Consider the following 24,350-nt stretch of genomic DNA (forward strand, 5'->3'; position numbering starts at 1 on the left):
CCCTGAATAATTTCTGAAACATTTTCTTATACAATATTTTAAATCCTTTCTGTCAAAAAGACAGATGCACCCTGAACTCAGAGCTGGAGTAATTGTTCATAACAGAATATTTTGTCTTTGAAAAATTCAAAAGTTTGTGCAGCCATAACTTTTAAACAAATATTCATGTCAACTTTGTCTTTCCATTATCACACTGTTCTCAGAATAACGAAATTTGTTTTCTGTGGTCATAGAAAACAAACTATAACATGTGGTCATACAACTATAACATAGGCAATGCATGTAGGAATCATAGAACAGGGTAAATGATTTTAAATTTAAAAATTAATATTTTCGAAGAAATAATAATAATAATAAATTGATAAAATATAGACCATTTCTTTCAAGAAGCTATCTCTATAGTTTGTTTCATCACATTCTTTTCTTTATAAATAACAAAAATACCAAATATTTTCTTTTAAAACAGAAAAAAACAAACAAACAATTTTTGTTGGACTAATTTAATGACATCCATAAAGGGAAACAATGAAAGAAAGTAGCAAATAATACAATAATAAATATATCCATAGAGATGACATATATCCAAGAATGCAAAATGATGCTTGAAAGTTCCCCTTTAAAATATCTTTTTTCCAATTTTAAAAAGAAACGAAGAGGATATGAAACACCACAGGACAGGTAAAATCACAGGATAATAGAATCATTTTATCTTTGGAAATTCACACCACTTGTTAAAAGAAAACTATAATAGAAAGAAAATGGAATATATCAAATGAGTAATTTTTTTAATCATATTCTTTACATAGTAAACCAGTTTTTACTTGCTTTAACAAGCATAACTACTTACACTGCAAAATCTAAAAATACATATTAGAAGTCTTAAATACTAATACTTTAAACTCGGATTACTCACAGACTGAATTAAAATAACACGGACAGACATGATATTCACATACACAAGAAAAAAAAATTGAACAAAAAGTATCTAATAGAATGAAAATCAAAGTCAAAGAATGACAAAGAATTCCAGAAATGCACTCATCCTTTATCCTCATCTCTCCCCTTAATGACATAGAATCGTCCAAAAGTGTTCATTTCAGAATACTGCAACGAACAGTATTTGGTATGCTGATATCAAATACAAAAAAAAGTGCCTGAATTTTTTTAAACTTACTTGAATATATTTGGTATGTTGATTTTTTGTGATGAAAATAATTTTCCTTCATCAGCTCTGTTTCAAATTCAGAGTAGTTAAATTATAAAACAGGAAAGATAATGGTGAAGAAAAGGATGAATGTGAGAGGATATTAGCATATCCTACAACATTGGTTACCTTGTCATCAGTAGCATTTCTTAACAATATATTTGTGATTAACTAAATATAAAATGAAATATTTTTTTTAAAAAAAATCACAGAATACGATTTTGTTGATCAAATAAATTAACACTATTTGTTTCATTAAATAGCAAGCTTAGTATAGCTTTTGTTTTTCTTAAGTCGCCACTGCTCAATTTAACATCGTAATAAATTAATTTATTCATTTTTGTTATGAGGAGTGACTCCAGTTTTTGTATTTATGCTGGAATATAAATATAAATTTTATATAATTAAATATGTACTTAAATAAATACATATATTTTCCTCCCTCTAACCATACTAAAAATAGTTTTACTGTCTGCCATATGTGAAGATTCGAAAAAAGTTTATTTTCAGCATATTTTGCAGTTTTTCCTATATATGTCTGTTTCCTGCAGTTTTTTGTACTTTTTCATTATATACCCATAATTCTGCAATTTCCACCTAATTTCCGTAGCAACCACGGGAATTCCGTAGTTATTGGAGGTTATGTGTTAGTATTTCTTCTAGTGCAAAGATTTGTAAAGAATAATAATAAACATGTTACCATAATTTAGATCATGGAAGATAATTAATTTATGAACTTCAATGGAAAGTTTTTGTGAACCCCATTTGATCTTCAAGGAGAACACTTAAAATATCCTTGATTCTTATGTTTATAGTATAGCAGAATTAAACAATACCAATAATAAGAGTGATTTATTACAAAAAATATGGTTGTTAGAGAAAGAAATGCCATCGGTGAATCAAAAGTCAAACGAGGTATAACCATCTTACTTTTGCTGCATTTAAAATCAAAGATTAATGAAACAGTTTCATGGGAATTCTCAACATACATAGATGGGGGAGGAAAGTGTGAAATAAGTTTTAAAAGATAATAAGTATCTGTTATGGCTTCAAATCAGATTTTATTGATTCCATGAAATGAGACAGAGTGAAAAGTATAGATCTCCATTGTCTCTACAGTCAAGAACTTTCTAAATAAAAACAAAGCTGAAAATTATTCCGATTTAGTAAATAGCAAGAGCTAACACCTAAGCAATTGCAGAAATTGGTTGTAATACAAACAGATTCATTACTTTTATAGCTATTCAGACAATTTTTCTGGAAATCTTGCCTGCATTGGTGAATAGTTATGAACAAAGGAAAATTATTTCAAAATTGCATAAAGATAATGAATGACTAATACCAAGGTAGATAAAATACTCATTTAGCAATAAATAACCATTGAAAATCTGCAAAGTTTTCCAAGTCCTTCCAAAAAAAAATTAATCTTTTTACATTTTTATTTGTTTCTTCTAATTTCTAACTTTTAATAAAGTTATTACGGGTTTACAAATTTTAATCTAACATTTGATTTATCTTGATTAATTAAAATGTTTAAAACAATTATCAAGGGAAAAGGTTCCAATTTAATGCCGGTTATATAAATACAGCAATTTGGACTATTTCTTTGTCAAATCATATTTGGTGATACTACTAAGAGCTAGATGAACAATTTCACAGGGACACAAAGAAAATAGGTTGGTTTAGTTATGTTAACATCTCAGAAAAGCAACACAAGGGCAATTTTGTGAGACATTGTCATTTTGAACCATGTTCAGATGACGAGGATGACACCTGAGCTGACATTCTCCTCTCCAAGCTTCTGCACCACAGCAACGGGACAAGAGAAAATGGAGAACCAATACGAGGGCAGATGGACTATTTATCCAATCACAAATTTTTGATTCAAATATCAAACAAAATTCAATCAAGAATATTGATCAAAAGAAGCTTTCAGAGTAGAACAAAATAATTTTTTAAAAAATTTATATTTGATTCTTCATGTTTAAAATTTTTTAATCACGCTATTGAATATTTACCAGATTATGTAATATTTTTTAATTTATATTTCATTTTTCATAATTTATATTTCATTCTTCAAGAATACTTAGAGTTCTTTTGTTTTTCAATCAGTTAAATTGTTTTATTTAATTTACTACAGAAAAAAGTTTATAATAAATGATTATAGTTTAAATAAAAATTATTGTGCTAACTTAAATAATACTAACATCACACTTCACAAAGAAGAGTGGCTAGGCAAAAACTAAGTGATATTTGATTTCAGTAAAAGAAATATTCCATTAAATCAGCTATAAAAAAATCTCCAGCATCAAAATATATTTTGATCTTTGTATTTATACAAATATTTAATACAATCAGGCACTATAATTTTCCAATTAATCGATAACTTACAAACTAAATGGGAAAATATAATAAAAGTAGTTAAATAAATAAAATCAACTACTATAAAGTAACAATTGATCTTTTAAATGCACAGAATTTAAATTTGTGGTTACAGCTATTTATTGCTTTTCAAACAATTAAGAAACACAAAATAATATTCAACCAAAATGAAAATATATTCAAATAAATAAACAGACATAGATATAAAAACTAAATTGCAAAGTAATACTTAAATAATATTTTTATCACTTTTATTAAATTTACAGATTGATGATTTTTTTATAAAAAAATACCAACAATTTAAATAACTAATATCATCTAGTGTATTTGCAAATCAACATTATATTGATCAGCTTAAAAAGTGGATTTTTTGTTAATAACTTAAATATAACAACAGTAACTAACAAGATACATCTAATAACTACAAAAATATCATATTAATTATATATATATTATTTTTAATTAATTAATTAAAAATTTCATAATCCAACAAAATGTACATAAACTTTAACATAAAAAAAATCACTAGAAGTATAACAATCAAATTCAAAACTGAAATTATCCCAAAGACTGATTGAAAGGAATAAATAAAATGAACGGATGATTTAAATTTTGATATTTAGAAGTAATTTTAAACAAAGTAATGTAAACAAAGTAAAAATATTTAACTTCAAAGCACAAACAGAGATTCTAATGCAAATGTCAACAAACTGAAGGAATGAATTAACTTTGAATTCATAAACAACCTAACCAGCCCATATGGAATCACTAACAAAATAGGTGAAAATAACTTATTTTCAAGTAATAATTAAATTCATTTACAGATCAAAAGCTATAAAAAGGCAGAAAAATTCAAAAGGAATTTGAAAAAATATCAATAAATTAATGAAAATTTATTAATATAATTTTCAATTAAGAAAAGTTGTAAAAAAATTAAATGGTTGAATTAATAAGTTTTGTAAATATAATCGAATTAAAATGGAAATTAAGAGGTGCTTTCATTTTTAGAGTATATTTTGATTAATACGACATTAAAAGTAATAATTTTTTAAAAATCTTTCACTATATTTTTATTTATTAAAAGTATCAAAATAAATATACAAAAAATAGTGACATTATATCCAATTAAATCATTTCTTTTCTTCCTCTATTTTTTTTGTTGAATTATTTCAACTTTTTAAATGAAAATTCTAAAGATGTCCTGTTTGATAAGAAATGCCAAGATTCACTGAAATCAACTGGATGGTCTTTAACCATTTTGAATTATTTAAACTCGACTGCACATGCTTATTTTCTTCAATATAAATTAATTTAGAAAAATATATTAATCTGGTAAAAAAAATATGCTATAATTACCATTTATGGGAACTTCAAGCATTCACGTTATTTCAATTCATCCTGTTTGCAGTTTCGTAGCTGCACACTATCTTTTGCAATAAATCATACTTGACGCTTGAAGGAATCATATCTGCAAGAGAAAGGATTTTGCTTAGGAACATTTGTTCTTTCCCTTCATTGTGCAAACAGAATAGTGAAATCCTCCTTTTTTTACATTAAAATGAGAAATTTTACCTTTTTCATTAATGACATAAATATTAAAAATGCTTCAATAGGGGAGAAAAAAGATATTTAAAAAAATTAAATGAAAAAAAAAAGATTAAATTCCTAATACTTAAAGTAGTAAACTTTGGTTATGAAAGAAATCCTTAGATTAATGCAGGATTTGAATTTGCCACAATTCATGCAGTAAAGTGTTGGCAACCCTATTAAAAAAGCCCCGATTCGACAGCTTATAGTTTGTTAGTAAAAATGGAGCATTACACAATAGAACGATATGTTAATGCATGATTTGAATGAAATAAAAAAGCTTTTTCTTTAAATTGTTATACTTTTATTGAATCAAAGTACATAGGATAGGGTTATGTATGGAATAACATATAAGGCAAATGGCCTCCATGGCTTAGCTGGCACATACACACTCTTTTGTCAAAATTATCCTTGACTATTTTACATAAATGTCGTTGAATTTTGATGATATAGTGTTGAATTTCCTCCAATGCATGCACGCTTGTTGAAATAAACCTTTGATTTCAAATAACCCCCACAAAATAAATCTAATAATATTAAGTCACACAATCTAGGGAGCCAATTCTCAAATTTTTGAACTGTGGCTGCAAAACTTATTCAAGTCATTATTTCAATATATTTTGAAACTTATTATTTTTGAAATATTGTTCAACAATGAACATATGTTTTATCATGTAATGCTTCATTTTCACTAACCCTAAACTATCAGTTGTCAAAGGTTTTTTTTTTTTTTTTTTTTTTTTTTAATAGGGTTACAAATTCAAATTTTTAATGGTAGCAAATTCAAATCTTGCATTAATTTTGGGACTCCTTTTAGTAATATATTATATTCTTAATTTAAACATTAAGTTACATGAAATTCCAACAGATGACTTCATTATTTTACTTTTTATTCAAAATAACTCCTCACCCCTGTAAAAATAAGGATAGAAATATCAAACATTTTTTTTTCCCTTCCCCTCTTTAGTTGAACTCCATAGTAAAGAAGTATTAAATTAAAGGAATATGAAATATACACAATAGAAATATAAAATTTATTTAGCAGATAGTAATAAGAATTTATAATTCGCAGGGGAGGATATTAAGAATCAATGATTAAGATAGATACACCAAATTAGCTTTTAACCAAAGCATGGATTGCAAGTCAATCTTTAATGGGTTACAGGAAATTCGCACAATTTGCAAAAAGGTAATGTGAAATTAGAATCTTTAATTACAAATATGTTTCTTTACAAAAATTCTTCTTTGGCTTAAGTCACTTTTGTAAAAACATGGTGCTATTTGTTTTTGAAAAATATTCAATGGGCGAAGGATAAAATGAATGGGCTGCTATAAATTTGGTTTTTAAAAATGAGTTGTAAATGTCTGATTTAGATGGATTATTACAATAATAATTTATAATTATAAAAGTTTCATAAGTAATGATGTTTAAAGTAATCTATGCACAACAGACTGACTCGAAGTAATTTAGAAATGCATTGATTCTACTCGTATTAAAGTTGCAAAGGGAAAAACATGTTAGAGAATGCAGCTTTCAGAGACTTAGTCACAAAATAAATAGGATATTGAATTATATTCAGAAACATTTAATTGTATTGCAAAATTACAATGTCTGAATTAGATTCAGAAATATAGTAAAAATGTATGTATAATTTGATATATTTCATATTTTTTACAATAATATAGGTTTTTCTGTTTAAATACATTTGAAAATTAAATTTTAATTAATCTCATTCTTTTTATGACCTAGCTATCCTGTAATCTGATATCTGTAAGAATACTGAAGGTTTACTGCACATATTAAAAAAAGCCGGAATAATTACAAAATTCAGAACAAAACTATACTGCAAAGAAAATAAAAGCAATACTTTAAAAAAAAATCAAGATGCTATGAGATATAAAATGGGCATGCAATATAAAAATTTGAGAAATTTTTAGCATTACCTTATATTAGCCAGATTCTACAATTGAAAATAAAATGATTAATGCTATTTCAATTGTATCAGCATGCAAAAATACAGCTTTTTAGAATCTGGTATAATATGAATAAATAAGAACATCTCCAATATAAAAGTATTAATTTATTTCATAGGTAAAAATTACTAAAGAAGAAGAGGTATTGTAGAATAGTTTTTAACTAATTAGGTTTTCAAGTTGGTTAGATAATTAATGTTATTTATAAAATTGGATAACTAGAATAAAATGTTAAAATTATATTTCATTAGTTCTTTTACCTTTTCCCTCATCTTTCAGTGGTTGATACAGCATTTCATATGTAGTATTCTGACCAGTTCTCAGGGCAATAGCTTGAAATAAAAGTAAAAAGCAAATGAAGATTCTTTTATAAAAATGTTTTAAGACAAATAATATTTGAAACAGTTTTACAGTATTGTATTGCACTCAATAATATAACAAAAATGTATACCCCCCCCCCCCTGATTTTCCAAGATATTTAACAGTCTCAAATTTCCAGACATACTGTTTTAAAACTTCCATACAAAGTTAAACGGGAGAAAAAAACAACAACCCAAGATTACAATATTAATAATAAATATATGCTGCAGAAATCTCATTAAATGTTTCACACTTTCAAAATCTTTACACTCTTTCATGATACTGTTTGTTTAAAATGTCGGCAAGAAATTTAGAAACCAAGAAGTTACTCTAAAAGTAACTTTTAATTTACAACTTTAATTATTTTTATAACAGCTTAATTTATTTTTTTATCACAGCTGATAAAAATGTTATTTTTAGCACATGATGTTATTTTTATTACAATTATATTTAATGTTGTAATATTCCCCTTTTTCTTCACATGGTAATTGGCAATCCGACCAGATGTCATGTCATCCATTTTCCCACACATAGTCAAGTGCATACGGACCGCCAGATGTGGATCCTTTTCACTAGTAGAGTCATTGTGTCCAGTCATTTGTTATATCCAAGCGAGGGGATATAGTTGTAAGTCTCATCATTTCAAATAAATCCATCACATGTTCAAGGGAGAAGAATGTCAAGACACCCAGACACTAAATTTTTTTCCCTCATGAAGAGGCTCCACAAGTCAACAAGAAACGATCAATCATCAGCAACTGTTGTCATTAAGTGCCAAACCTTGGAGGACATTAGCCGATTTTAGCTGTAAATTGATAATAATTAACATGTGTTCAAGAGGGGTCAGCTACAAAGGTAGATCCTTAACAGAGACTCCATGATCAAGTGGAGACCACTGAGGAAGCATTGTTGAGCCAGCTAGTGGGCGATAGTTGAACTCAAGTTCACCAATGAAAAAATTCGAGGTGGATATCTGACAAAAATAAAATGCGGTATTTTTTAAAAAAAATTTGTTGTTTTTGAGAGTCAAAGTGAATAGAGGAGAGAAGTGAGAGACGTCGAATTGGAATTCGAAGGGACGTCAGTATCCGGAGAAGTTGTTCCTGATTTTTTTAGAAGCTCCGTATGATTTGGCTTCTGTGTTAGGATGAACCTGATAAAGGGTGGTGGATTTCAGGAGCTACCAAAGAAGTAGCTGCTTAGAGCTAACAGTTTGTTAGTATTTTTTTTTATTTATTTATTTTCCAGTTTGATTGAGGAACTATTTTGTGATTAATTTTTCAACTGTTATGTGATTTTATTAAATAATATTAACCTAGATGAAAAAAATTGTTTTTTTAAATATAAGGCTGTATATAAAAGAATTGTTTTGTTACACTACTCCCTTATTTGATATCGGTCTGGATCAAGATTTATGTAGCTTTAATTAAATATTATGAAGAAATTACTCTTTTCAAAGAGTACATTATTTTTATAAAACTGCTTTATTTATAACAGATTAATAGAATTTACATTTGCTAGAGAATCTTTATAAAATAAATAAAATATACCAAACAAACAGTATTAGTATAACATTATAAACATGTTAATTTTTTAAAATATAAAACTGTTAATAATAATTGTGAATTTAATCAACAATTACACCACTGTACCATGATTTTACCCCTTTCACGATATTAAATTGATCTCTCAATACTCTAAATAAAGCAATATCTCTTTCTCACTATATAAAACTCTCTACTTTTCTCACTCTATATATGTGGCACAGAAATCGCAGTTACTATTGATTGTTGTCATTCAGCAATAGACACATTGATATATGGATTTTTCAGACTACTTCACTGAACATTTTTACAGCTGCATTTAATTCAATGCTTTGTTAATTACTGAAGCTGCAAAACTTCCATTAGAAATGCTATGAAGATGGTTGGCATTCTTTTCAGTCAGATAAAAGAAGATATAAAAGAAATCAAGAAGCATGAGAAAGTTTATCAAAGTGCCAAAATAGACTTAACCATCACCATGTGTGTAAGTCCAAAGACAACCAGTCTATATTAATCATTTAAAAAGCCCAAAATCTGTGCAAATAAGTTGACCGTTAAAGACAGCTAATATATTTATCATGAAATGGACAATGGATGAATTGATAATTAATAACACCACAAGCAGTCAGTCTACAAGGATGGCTAATCAGATCTACCAATGTATTGAAAAAGGGATAAAATTCTTTTCAGTTTCTCCAGTAAAATTTGCAACTTAAACAACCAGAGAAATCTCTACAAAAATTTCTCACATATCTAATAAAGTTTTATCACCCCCCCCCCCACCAAAATTGTGAAATCTTCAACAAGGGCATAAACATCATGAATAAACATCATAATATATTTTTATCTTCAGACTCTCATACATGAGGGTTGTGCTTCACAGTATAAAAAAGAAAGCCACATATATAGTTTGGAGACCTTTTTTATCAATTAATTGAAACCAAAATTACACATAGCATTACAATTATAATCACACAGTCAAATTTAATTTATGTAAGCCATCATATTTTTGAGTTGCTGCTTTTATAAGCTCAGACTGCAAACAAACAGATTTCCACTGAATGAATTTACTTCAAAATTTGATAGAAATCTACAAACTTGGTGTAAAGACAACAAATCAAATTTCATTTGTCTAGCTTTAAGCGCTTTGAAATTACCATATTTTTCAGACTCAGGCAGGCCAGAAACAGGGTTTTGGCACAATCTTGGGTTCAAATCTTTTGATGATTATAACACTTTCTTTTTAAAATACAAGAAAGTGAAAACAGATTTTGGATTTCACTAAGCCATAAAGGTTAAAATATGACATACCACGACACTTTCCCAGCATTCGACTACGCCATCCAACTTCCAAAAGACGACGTTCCATCAATTCTTTCAATCTAGAAAAGATTCAAGATATGCAATTTATGAAAAAGGTAAAACTATTTTGTTATCACGATGACATTTTTTTTTTAGAACTGAAAAAGACAAGTCTGAATTTTATTTACAAAACTTAAATATTCATGTTTATTTTTTTTAAGAAACACATCAAGTTTAGAGGATATATATATATATATGATTTACATTTGAAATTATTCAATTTATTTTTTTAAGTTTATTTTATTTTCTCAACTTGAAATAAAGATAAGCAACATCCCCACCTCATTCCCCAATACTTTTAAAGCAAATATTTTTTACAGGCAAAATTTAAGTCATAATAGAATACCTTAATTTTTTTTAAGTAAATTTTTCTGTCATTGAGACTGTGACTTGCTTCAGATTATAAATAAAATAATTACACAAGAAATTTCACAGTGGTTTGAACATTGCAAACTTTTTTTTCAATAATCAAAAAAAAAGTGTCTAAGGGTTTTAAATACAAAATAATTATTTCTAATCTATCAAACAGAACTTTAATATCTATATTACAGTAAATATAATTAATCAATAATTATTAATATTATTGAAATTTTAGAATTGTTTTATTAAAAGTCGTCATGTTTGACGACCAGATAGTTTGATGGGGATTCTGGTTAGATTTAATTTCAGTTAAACTGTTTAAATATAACTTCATGTTCAAGATTCTGTCAGTATATCAGATATTAATGCCATGCTATTTTAATTTTCCCATATACATTCTGTTCACTGAACATATATGAAGTTAATGGAACATAATCCATTATATCATAATGCAGTTAAAAACACAAATGTCCTAATTTCTTTTTTCTAATTTTAGCTGTATAATTAAGCTTTTTAAATTCATTTAACTAACTACATAGATATTAAATAGAATCCTTCAACAATGAAAGAAAATAATGCAATTAAATATTTGATGAAACAATGAAATTGTTTGTATTTCTTTAGAATCTTAATTACTTCTCACAATTTCTGATAACACTTATGACTACTAAAACATTTTGAAGAAAACTTAATAAATCTATTTTTAGATACTTCAAAACTCCTGAAATTCTACTAAATTACAAGTCAAATAATCAATAATATAATTAATCAATAATTATTAATATTATTGAAATTTTAGAATTGTTTTATTAAAAGTCGTCATGTTTGACGACCAGATAGTTTGATGGGGATTCTGGTTAGATTTAATTTCAGTTAAACTGTTTAAATATAACTTCATGTTCAAGATTCTGTCAGTATATCAGATATTAATGCCATGCTATTTTAATTTTCCCATATACATTCTGTTCACTGAACATATATGAAGTTAATGGAACATAATCCATTATATCATAATGCAGTTAAAAACACAAATGTCCTAATTTCTTTTTTCTAATTTTAGCTGTATAATTAAGCTTTTTAAATTCATTTAACTAACTACATAGATATTAAATAGAATCCTTCAACAATGAAAGAAAATAATGCAATTAAATATTTGATGAAACAATGAAATTGTTTGTATTTCTTTAGAATCTTAATTACTTCTCACAATTTCTGATAACACTTATGACTACTAAAACATTTTGAAGAAAACTTAATAAATCTATTTTTAGATACTTCAAAACTCCTGAAATTCTACTAAATTACAAGTCAAATCATTCAAAAAATTGTTCAATTCTGTTAAAATCACTCTTTTTGTAGGCACTTTCAATTCACAAGACCAGAAAAAAAAAGCTTTCATTTTGTTATAGCCGAGTTGTATGGGTATTCTTCTCAGATCTAATTACTCATACTTCTGGAAAGTATATAGTTGAGAAGGAGTTTTTCAAATGGTATATACTATGAACAGATATTCATGCTTCAAATCTATAGGCTATTTTTTTTACTCCCCCCCCACCCCTCGATTACTAACTTGTTTGTAGTATTTTGTGCCCAAAGAATCCAATATTGCCTTTTTTTTATAATGTTGTATGAAACTTTAATTGAAAAATCAGAGACATCACATTTTTTTAGGCTTTCAAGAACGTACTTTTCATAATACTTAAAAGTTTTTAAACAACCATTGATCATCTCTTCTCATATTATGAAATCAAATATGAAATTGTTTCTTATCTCAACTGCACTTGAATGGCACCTGCATTCTATAGATACTTAGATCTCTAAAAATTCTTGGGAAATTTTCTATCTCCTGAAAGTTTGAAATATAATCCTCTCTTTTTGAAGACAAATCTTCAAATAAATAATATGCATTAGATTTTAAAAAGAAAAAAATTCAAAATCCCACACAGGCTACAGTTATTATTATTATTTGCATTTTATCACTTAATAAATTAAAATTTCCTTAATTACTGATAGATTCTCTATCAAGATAGATAAAATCTCATTCAAATTCAATTTTTTTTTTTTGTAGAATCATGCAAGACTTGCAAAATATATTCGGCACAAGATGGCTCATAAAAGCTGGAGTCACATATTTAATATTACAATTGTTATTTTATCATTCCCAAACAGAAAATGTAATTTTCTGTTTGTTTCAAATATTAGTTGAATCAAACATTAGATTATATACATCAATCATATCATCTGACTGTCCACACACTTCAAAGACCATTTCAGATCTGCATCTAACCATGCGAAGATATAAAGTGTAATTGGCGTAATAATATCTCCAGCAGCTGGGCCAGTCGAAGATTTTGTCTCCCTTGCGAGGTTATCCAACTTGTTGCAACTTCTTTTCTTTTTCTTCCTTACACAGAAAGAAAAAAAACTGGAGATGTTCAGCTCTCCCAAATCAATAACCATTTTTAATTGGTGGAATTCTCAAGGAAAAAACAATTAGTCCAGTTGATTTGCCACAAAAAGTATCAAAGGGGAGGGGGCATACATTAAAAACCATTTTAGTGGTTTAAGTTCTTCAGTTGGCTAAAACAAGACCCTAAATACATAAATATACAGTACACTCCCGAGTATCTGGCCTAATATGGTGGAAGAGCAGGCGGGAAAAAAAGTCAGAGTGGCCGTCAAAATTCACTGTTATAAAACATATTTTCTCACTTTTTATCGAGTATTCATGGTTTTTTTCTTACTTTTATTCCATTTACACTAACTTGTGCAACACTTTATTTTTCAATTTCTGCTCAATTTTTTACTCAGTAACCTACTATACTTTTTCAAACTCCAAAGCTATATTTTTTTATGTTATACCAGTCTAATCGCTGCATAGCGCATAATTTCTCCTCCATAGTCACTACAACTTTTTTGTTTATCATCCATTTTGAAATTTTCACTGTGGTACATTCAAGAAAGCATTAAGTATACCCCAAGAGCAATATACGAATACTATACGTGCTGTGCAGTTACAATGGCAACAAATGAGGTCCGTTATATACCGACGAGACGACCAATAAGCAGAAAGCTGCTTTTCTCCTGTCACAATTTATATTTTGTACATGGCATATAGGAAGATCGTAGCAGACGTCCACTTTCAATGTTTTGGCAATGTTGCCAATGCACACCTTCATTTCTCATTTAATTACAAAAAAAGAAAACTAGGCCTGGATAGTATGGAAGGCGGATAATCGCGAACCGGATACTCAGAAGTGTACCAGATTAAGCATGGAAGAAACGAGGTGGAGAAGTCTGAACTCGATATAACTATACATATAACTCAAAAGTATTAATTTCAGGGGAAAATTTTATTTAAAACACTATAGATATTAAAAAGGCCAATAAGCTGTTGAATGTTAAAATTGCCCGATTATATTAGCAGAACGTGTAATGAGAAACAGATGCAAAAATAAAGTATTCATGTATACTTAAAACCGTATTTTTTAAGGACAGAATTTTTTCCCCCTAATTTATAATAAATTATAATTTTTATTAAAAAAAATTTAAAACTTTTTTTAATTTTAAATATTTTTAATCGAAATATTATAACATGACATGATGAATTCCAAAAATGGTTATAACTTTCTTTAGAGCTTGAATTCAGCTTCAATGCTTATTTCGAATGGCAATGTTATCATTAAATGATAATTAATACAAAATTCTGAAAATTATATTACCTGCATTATTATTATTTTTTTTAAAAAAAAGCTGTTGTTGAAAAATGACTAAAAATACTTTTCTATTATTTGGGGGGGGGGGGGCATCTAACTTTAAAAATGTTATACGATTTCAGTTGGCACACTAATGGTCAATTTTCTGAAAAAGTAATGAAAATAAGATTTGAAAAAACAAAAGCTTAGTAGTGACTGGTTTCTAAGAAACAAATAGTAGTTTCCCAAGTGCAATGGTCTATGGAAAATGTACTTAAATTTAGCATTTTGTCTCCATTATTAAGTCTGATTTTTGCCTCCTTTTTTCTAAAAATCAACTACTGTAACACCATTTTTGAAATTGCACAGAAACTTATTGATTTGTTTATCTGAGAAGTAAACAAACTTAAGAAGATGATTTTATACTTTGCTTATTTTTCAATAACCTAACTAAAAAAAAAAGTATTTTTTTTGATGCCCCCAAACATAGCAAAATAAAATTCAAGGAAGATTTCAAGAACCATGGAACCTTACTCCATTTCTTTCCATTATAAAGAAAGCATAAAAACAGACTTTTTTTTCTTTTTACATAACATATTTCCATTTCCAGTAACAGCAGCTTTAATAGTAACAGAGGGTACACGTTGCAGTTGCAATTTCTTTTGTTTCTTCTTAAAATTTTTACTAAGTTACCCAAGGATCCTAAGCTAAACCATTGGAATATATATATTCATTCCAATTTTTCTACTATATGCTATGAAAAATATAATATGTGGATAATGTAACAAAAACAATAACAAAAAGAAATAAGTATGACAATATACTGGAAAAGTTAATAGAAATGTTACAATTCATTACAATATTTAAAGTGTGTACTTTAAAATATGTATTGTAATTAAATACTTCAGTTTACATTTATTATGTAACTAACTATTACATTTGGAACTGTTTGAGATTAAAATCCTTTTGTGCATAATACTTTGAACATAGAAACTACATCTGTAAAAAAATATTTAAAAAATTATAATTTACAGAATTTGTTTTATGGCATTTTTTTAAAATCGTCAGGGTTAAATTTTCTGAAGAATTAATAACAATTAATAAATAAACTGTACAAAAATGGAGTTGGTATTATTAAAAATATAATTCTTTTAGGAATAATTTTTTCAGAAGTTTCTGCAGGAAAAAATGCAAATTGTTCATTAAATTCTCAAAGCTTGAAGCCCTTGCTGTCAAACATCTGTATCTGCTCTCAAGAATTTTACTTTTCTTGCCTTCATCTGCTTGACTGCATTGTTAAATTACCATTTTAAAACAAACGAAAACCTGGTGAAAAGATATGCATGAAAATGAAGTATGAAAAAATAATGGTGGAGGAGTTTAAAATTAATATTAATATGTATATTTAAGGAAAATAAAATACAGTACAGAAATGCTATTAACACCTCTATTGTCTTAATAGTTAATCTTTAAAAAGTTGACAGTTTCCTTTTTTTTTAATCTCAAATAATAAGTGTGCAAAATTCGGTTAATTCAATTGTTTAAGAGAAGATGTAGAATATACATGTATACATGGCTACAAGTTTTTTTATATTAAAATTTCCCACCATTTAATGCATAGAGTTAAAAGATTTTTCATTATATAATCTTCATTATTCTATATTGAGTTTACATTCGAGCATTTAATGTTTTTTAATCATTATTATTGCTTATGCCGATTACAGCCTTATGATAAATTCAAATCACCGTTCTCACAAAGTTTCAAGCAAATAAATTTAAAAAGTCAGACTTTTAGTGAAAAAAATTTTAGTAATTAAATAAAAAAATTTTTAACAGTTCTTCATTGAAGAAAATGATACTAATTTGATAATTAAAACCTAAATGTAGTCAAATTATAATTTATTTTTGACTTTTAGCTTTGTCAGAACCACGATTTCGTAATTTATAGAAATTAAAAAAATAAAATAAAAAAAAGCATTAGTTTTATGCACCCATGCAATATGGGGGGGGGGGGACCATGGCAATTTTTATTGTGAAAACAGACTGAAATGCAAACATTTGGCATTTAATGTTACATAAATATTTATCTACACATTGAGTTATAAAGAGGAAGTCACTCTAACACATACAGAAATACATGCATGCATGCATGCATGCATGTATTTCTGCATAATGCATCTGATAGACATGAAGTATTTTGTAACTTAATAGGCATAAGCAGTTGTCTTTTACAACAGAAAAAGTACTAATATACAATTTTAAAATAAAGAGCTGAAAATTTCATACTGTTACCTTTCCATTTGGCCAGTTTCAATTAACTTGCGTCTAACTATTTCATAAGCTAGTGCATGGCTATAAGTATTAAAAGAGAGACAGAAAATCACATATCTTTAATTTAGACAACCAATTTTAAATTTAGTCAGGAAATATAACATTCAGTAGAAATTTAAATGAAAATTCATACTGTTCGTCTCGCACTTCAGAAGAATCATGATTGCTAGAAAAAAAAAAAAAAAAGCATTATTAATAAGTGTTATTAATAAAAATAATATATTATAAAATTCAATAATTATTCTTGTTTTTATAATTTTGAAATATTTTTAATTACATGCATGTATTTTGCCCAGCTTTTTTTCCCCCCAATATTTTAAATTTAGTTAAAAAATCTAGCATTAAATAGAATATTAAAAACAGAAGTATTCATACCTCTCATCTTCAGGAGATGCATGATCGCTTAAAAAATATAAATGAAACAGAAGATTAATAAAGAGAATACGATAAGAAATAATTAGAAAACATTCTTACTAAATTTCAAATATTTTTAAAGGAAAAAATTTATTAGAAAACAGTTGTAAAATAAGATGTATAACATAACATTCAAAAGAAATTTACAATACTTATTAAAATTTATGATTTGTTGACACAAGTAGTTTTTCCCACTATGGAACACGTAAGTAATTTTATATTATCTCCAGAAGAATTGCTATCAAATCATAAATATTGAAAAATGTTACTAAGCTATGATGGAATCACTTAGTACAATATCATATAGAGGAATTAATGGTGAAAAAAATTGTTAATTTTGAAGCATAAAATAATTTGATGGAATTTGGATGCAAACATGTTAGAGAAATAAATGATTCATGTTATAAATTTTTATTTAAGTTTATAATTCTTCATACAACCTTTTATCAAACATATTGTCAAATTCACTTGGATTAAATATTTCTTTTTCTAGGAGTTTAGAGATATGATGAAGATTTAAGACTTATCCCTATCATTTTACAAAGAGCCAAGATCAGTCTACGAATAATCAAAGTCTAATTTCAAAACAGGATGGCATCTAAACAAATACCTTATTTCTCTAAATAGGCCTAAGTTATAATTAAAAACAAATAAGCTTTCTTTATAACTAATTTAACCATTTCACAAAAAAAATTCACTTTTAAATATAATTTTAACCACACATAAGAATTTGTTACAAGAAAAACTCAATGTATAATAAAACAATATACATATAATATTCAACAGACAACGATCAAACATATATCCTTTCTTAAAACTGGAAAAAAAAGTCATTAAGAAAAAAGATTAAAAAAAACAAACAAGTATATTAAACATTAACTAAACAGATAATATTATTAGAAGTTCTATAGAGTAGTTCTAAGTAAAAAACAATATTCGATATAAATCATTGCACCACTATCTTGTTAATCTTGAAAAAATTCAACTACCAATCTCTCTCCTAATAAACCTTTGAGATAATGAATTCTTTAATATTAACATGATATTTATATATTGAATTTATTTACCTTTTACCTAGCTTGAGATTTGCAATTTCAGTTTTTAATAAACATGAAAATTTATATACAATGACTTCATAATCAAAATGCATTCAGAACCACAATATTGAATTATATTATGAATGTAAGTAAAAATTGAATTTTATCGCAGGTTATGTGCATGCAGAAAATTAACAGGAATTTATATAATCCTTTCGTCAAGTTTTGCAAAAGTAATGGACCATGCATTAAATTAACTTTTACTTCATTTTAGTTCAACATTAAGATTCATATTTTATTTAAGAATTGACTTTAGAAAATATTGTACAATTGCTTAAAAAGATGAATTTGTTGATCATTTTAGTCATTGCAAAATTTACCAAAATTGAGTTCATAATAACAATAACAATAACAATAACAATAACAATAACAATAACAATAACAATAACAATAACAATAACAATAACAATAACAATAACAATAACAATAACAATAACAATAACAATAACAATAATAATAATAATAATAATAATAATAATAATAATAATAATAGGCATATAAACTGCTCAATATAAATAAATAAAATTCTAGATACAAGAGAATATACATAAAAAAAAGAAAGATCATAGAATTTAAAAAAAAAAAAAATGTTACTTCATCACAAAATTTATAATATAAGTAAATATTTTAGATATAAATAAATTAAACAGATTATATTTAACAACAACAAAAAAAGGATATTCAGCCTCGAAAAAATAATTAAACTTCTCAAATTTTTAAAATGAATATGAAATATTTAGAACTTGTGCATCATTATGCATATCATAGAATACAAAACACAATACAAAAAAAATTAGAAATAAAGTATTTACCTGTTAGAAGCTACAGAATAATCCATAGAATCCTAAAGTTCAATTAAAAAAAATGAATTTGTAAATTTTTAAAAATACAAAAAAGTTGCATTTTTACAAAAAGAATCTATTAGATTAAAGGTAATCATTAATAAAGAGAGAACAATGCAAAATGTCTTATTCAAATTAAAACAGTAATTCAAAATGTGTTCACAGTCATTTTCATACTTTACTACATATTTTTGCATAATACATAGCACTGATTGCTTTGAATGGGGAAAAAAAAACCCAAAATAAATATAAATGATAAATATAATAGCTGAAGGTATAAAACACGCAATGGTCTATTAGCAATTTGCACAAGTCACTTAAAAGAATATTTTATCAATAATGTATGTGTTGTAGAATCAGCATAAAATATATTAATGTTGCTAACTTCCTACCTTAAATAAGAACAAGACAAAAAGCTATAGAAACATTTTTCTACCACAAAACTTGATAGAAATTCAATCTCTTCTAACTAATTTACACAAAAGACAGTTGATTTTCTTTTTATCACAGATAGTTTCCTAATGGAAAACTCTTAAAGGCTAAACAATTCACGAAATTTATTATGCTTATAAAGATAATATTTTTTGCTCCTGCTACAAGTAAAGTAAAAAAAAAAAAAAAAAAATCAAGTATAAAATAGCATAAATATTAAAAATCAATTCTAGCATACTTAAAAAAAAAAAAATACAGAATATATTTTAACAAAGATATGACTACATATAAATGTATTGTCAGAGATTTGCAATTTAAAATAAAACGAGTCAGAATTTTTATTAAGAAAGAATAAGGCTAAAAGGTTGATTTGATCAAATGAAAAATCACTAACAATAACTACTACAAAAACAGTAACTGAAAGAAAAAAAAAAAAAAAAAACTTTGAAAGAATTTTTAAAATAGATATCAGTTTCAAATTAGAATTTTTGTTTCATACAATACATAAAGTTTTTAAAGGCAGGGAAAAAAAAAAAAAAAAATTAAAAAAATACAGAGGACAGGTAAAAAAATAAAAATAAATAAATGAAGATCAGAAAGAAATTTCCTTATATAAAATTATTCAGAAATGACAATTACAATAAATACTTCTTTAATAAAATACAAAAAATTCAACAGCACTAAATATTTGATCAACTTCCAAATCACGTTTCCAATACTATTAGAATAGATAATTTTCAGAATATGGAATTAAATAAAATTCTATGCTTAATTTCAGCATATATTATTTTGAAGTAAAAAGAAAAAGGCAGCTATTGATAATATAATATTTGAAGGATAATAACTGCAATTTATATTCATTAGTAGTTATTAATAATGAAAATCATAGCGAGTTATACATTTAAAATATTTTTTAATTAAAAAAAGAAACTTTTACTAACAGATTCTTCGCTGGAAGTTCCAGCCTCCATTACACAATCAGGAATCTGAAAGAATAAAAACAATCATTAAAAAATTGAAATTAAAATATTAACGAGTATTTTCAACTAGTACTAATAATACGAAAAATTATATTATAACAATAAATATATGCATTATATCTACAAGCAATACAGATTCATCTTTTAAAGCCGAGCATTCTGTAAATTATTAACACTCTAATTGGTCCAAAACTGGTCTATATTATTTTTTTTTTTTACTAGCATTTTTGACAATCGGCTTATTTGCTGCGAATATTGGTTGCATATTATTGTCTCTTGCCTGAAATCCATGGTTCCCTCAACTAAATATTTATAAACAGAGACAGAAATTTCGGTAACAATACGTTTTTTTCAAGCCTATGCTTCTTTTATTTATTAAGTAGTTGAAGTTCTTTCATGAAATCGAGATTCACGATATTAAGAACTGTGCGATTTTTTTAAAATTCCGGGTTGATGAAGTAAGTTGTCCTTATCCTTTAATGAAGTTTGATGAATTTACTGAATTCAGAAATATGCTATAAAGAAAAAAAAAAAAATCCCTTTGACTGATTTCGTTTCCACGATATATTTGCAACAATTCAACAACAAAAAGTTGTAAAAATATACACAAAATACAAATTTTAATTCAGATTAAAGTAATGTGCCGATGTCATTTACGAAAGAAAACCTAGATTGCCTAGTAGAAAAATTATAATAGGTATATCAACAATAAGCACACTTAATTTTTTCTAGCCGATACAAATTATATCTTGTCATGAATGATGTACTTATCAGATAACGTTATGCAAATGCAAGTAAAATTAAGTTAAATGTAGCTTAGTTCGATTTACAATAAACTGTCACAATTGATAAAATAAGATTCAATCAAATTTCTTTCAAATTTTGAACAGATTTTATGTAAAGAAAAAAACCGAGTTTAATTTATAAACCGATATAGTAAATTAAAAAATACAGAATCCTTCTATCAAAGCAAAAAACTGAGCGTTTCGATTTATATCAATATTTATTGTCTACCATATGCCTATATGACAACCAAGGAAAACACACAATTAAACATGATGGTTTAAGATATAAAATAAGAGGTTAAACAATTTTATTCTAAGGTAAAATTTCCAATTGAGGAATATTAATCAATCTGAAAAAATAATAAAAATTATACCTTCACAGGACCAGCCATTTCGATTTCTGTATAGCAAACACACCGAATAATACTCGCAGAGCAAAAGCTGTCACAACACAGAAGCGCCTAGACTGCTTGACTGGGACGCTGCGGAATATTATCTGTAGTATATATCTGTATTTTTTTTATAGCTTTCATGCGTAGAATGGTACTGCGCAAGGCGAAATACTGATGCGCAAATCAAAGCATTTGAATCAGCATTTGTTGCAAATCAAAAATAAATATATCTCATAATATGGAATCATGTTTAAATTGATGTTTTTATTTTTTTTTCCTATGAGCAGACATATTTGTATGTTTTATTATAAATTGTTATCGCACCCCAATAAAGACAGGAAAACATTACAGAACAGCACAAAACTTTAGATTTCAATATCATCTTAAAATTATTTTCGACCAAAAGTATATCAAATTAGACATACTTCATAACAGATTGCATAATCAATGACACAGTGTAAAAAAACTGAGACTTAAATTAATATAAAAAATGCAAGGCCATTTTCGTCGGGATGGAAGTTCCATTCGTTAAATAAGTATATTTCGCCAGCTTTATAAATTTTTATGAAAATGAATAAATAGCAGAATGTTGTTATCTAAAAAATTACATATAACAGTACTATTTTCGATTAAAATAGCTGCTAGAATGTGCTTAGGTTAAACTTTGAACAGAGGCGGCGGCAGAAATTTGCCGACGGGCAGGTAAGACAATTCCAACAGGGAGGCAAGCACAATATCTCTAATATGGTGTGATGGTATGGAATGCGCGAGGAGAGAACCTGGGACCTTGTGATTAGCAATCCAGTAACTTAACCAGGATACAAAAGCGTAAGCTCGTGTAGCCTAGTTGTTAACTGGATTATATGCTATTCATCACAATGGCTTCAAAATAATTAATTTCACATTTAATTAAAGAAAGTAAAGTATTATTTAGCTTCTTTTTTATTCAGATACTGACCCTTTCTTACATTGTTAAAAATTTGCAAAGATATTTGTAAAAAAAATGTTGTTATCAGTTTCTTTTATTGAGTGTCAAAATATCGCTAATATTTGAGTATATAAAATTTATTAATATTTTTTTATCAGACTCTTGAGATTTAATTGCATTGAGATCTAATTTTAGAAAAAAATATGATTATATTTTATTCTAGGTTGTAGTATAAAGATAGGAACATAAATTAACAATGGTGTGTCATTCTAAATGAACAAATGCATCTTCTTATCATGGAATCTATATAAAATGAATGTTGAAAGAAAAAGTTTTATAAAAGAAATTTTTTTTTAGAAATCTAGAATAACAAATAAAAAATATGCGATGTTTTCTCAAAAAATAGATTTTTTCAGCGTAGTTCCCTAACTAAAATATTTGTTAAGTAAGGATTGCAACAACGAGCAAAGGTGTTTCGAATCCGAAGAGAATAAGCATGCCTGCTCAACAAAAATTTACTATAGATGGGACACGAACAATATAGAATGCGAAAAAGATACAATGTTGTTGTTTCTTAAGAAGGCTGGAGAAAATATATTCTAAATTTATGTATAAACTTACTATTTTATGTAAAATATTCTTATAACGTTAGATCCCCCAAGTATTTATTTTTCAAAATATATTTAGGCTTAAAAACCAATGTTTTTTATTAAAAAATAATTAGATCTTGAATATGAATTCCCCTATTTTCATTTTTAGGCACGCGCTCTATGGTTAAGTACATTTTTAATTCGAAGTTATTGCAAACTAACATTCCACCCAAAAACGTGAGTTTCATCCCCTCGGTTGCATGCATTCTTTTCTTAAACTTTTCATATACAATAGCGAATCTGACTCCCTTATGGAATTTTAAATTTTAAATCTGAAATTAAGTGAAAGCATTAAGTAATTTAAAATACAAAAATCCATTGAAAATGCATCATTACCTTAAATGCCCTTATGTTATTCTAGCGATTAAAATAACAGTAATTGTCCGAAAAAAGATCTGCCATCTTATTAGGGAATTAAGTAAGTTCGTATGTCAAGTGGTTAATGTGTTATTTATGAATATTCTAAAAATAACTATTTTAATCATCTTTTTATCAAGACATCTTTATTCAAAATCTGTTAAAAATTTAGAAGCATCTGAAGTTATATAGTTTTGGCCGCGAATAGTAATTGAAAGAAAAAAATAATGTATAAACGATACGTTCCCGATTACATAGTCATAATATTGAATGGAGAGTCTGAAGATAGGTTGCAATTTATTTATTTAAGAAATTGCATATTTGGGTAAACTCTTTTAGTGTAGCTAAAAAACTATCAAACCACATATATTTATTTATTTTTGTCGTCAACTGCAGGCAGCAATATTTATTTAGTGTAATAATTGTAGCCTGATAAATTAGATTGCAAAAGAAAACAGATATTTCACTGTTAAATAAATTTAATTTACAATTATACAATTTACTTATTTCATTGATTTATAATGAATTCACATAATGTGGCTACAGCAAAATAACTCTTTTTAGCATGCATATTCACAAGAGTGTCAAAAGAAAAGAGTGTTTTATTAAATTTAGTTTAACCATTAACTAGATTTTAGTTAGACTATTCTCATAGTGAAATGAATAAAATAAAT

At 26.5% G+C, this 24,350-nt stretch overlaps 1 protein-coding gene across 1 annotated transcript; it reads right to left on the minus strand.

Moving 5' to 3' along the window:
- Nucleotides 1–490: 490 nt before the first annotated feature.
- On the minus strand, nt 491–21,878 carry LOC129968737 (transcription and mRNA export factor ENY2-like). Its single transcript, XM_056082935.1, has 10 exons — nt 21,724–21,878; nt 20,526–20,570; nt 19,123–19,154; nt 17,175–17,201; nt 16,933–16,965; nt 16,761–16,820; nt 10,363–10,433; nt 7,408–7,479; nt 4,943–5,054; nt 491–742 (listed from the first exon to the last, which is right to left on the minus strand). The coding sequence occupies exons 1-9, from the start codon at nt 21,739–21,741 to the stop codon at nt 4,975–4,977; spliced, it is 438 nt and encodes a 145-aa protein (XP_055938910.1). The 5' UTR covers nt 21,742–21,878; the 3' UTR covers nt 491–742; nt 4,943–4,974.
- Nucleotides 21,879–24,350: the final 2,472 nt, after the last annotated feature.

Source organism: Argiope bruennichi, chromosome 5, assembly GCF_947563725.1.
Source record: "Argiope bruennichi chromosome 5, qqArgBrue1.1, whole genome shotgun sequence".
Classification (NCBI taxonomy): Eukaryota; Metazoa; Arthropoda; class Arachnida; order Araneae; family Araneidae; genus Argiope; species Argiope bruennichi.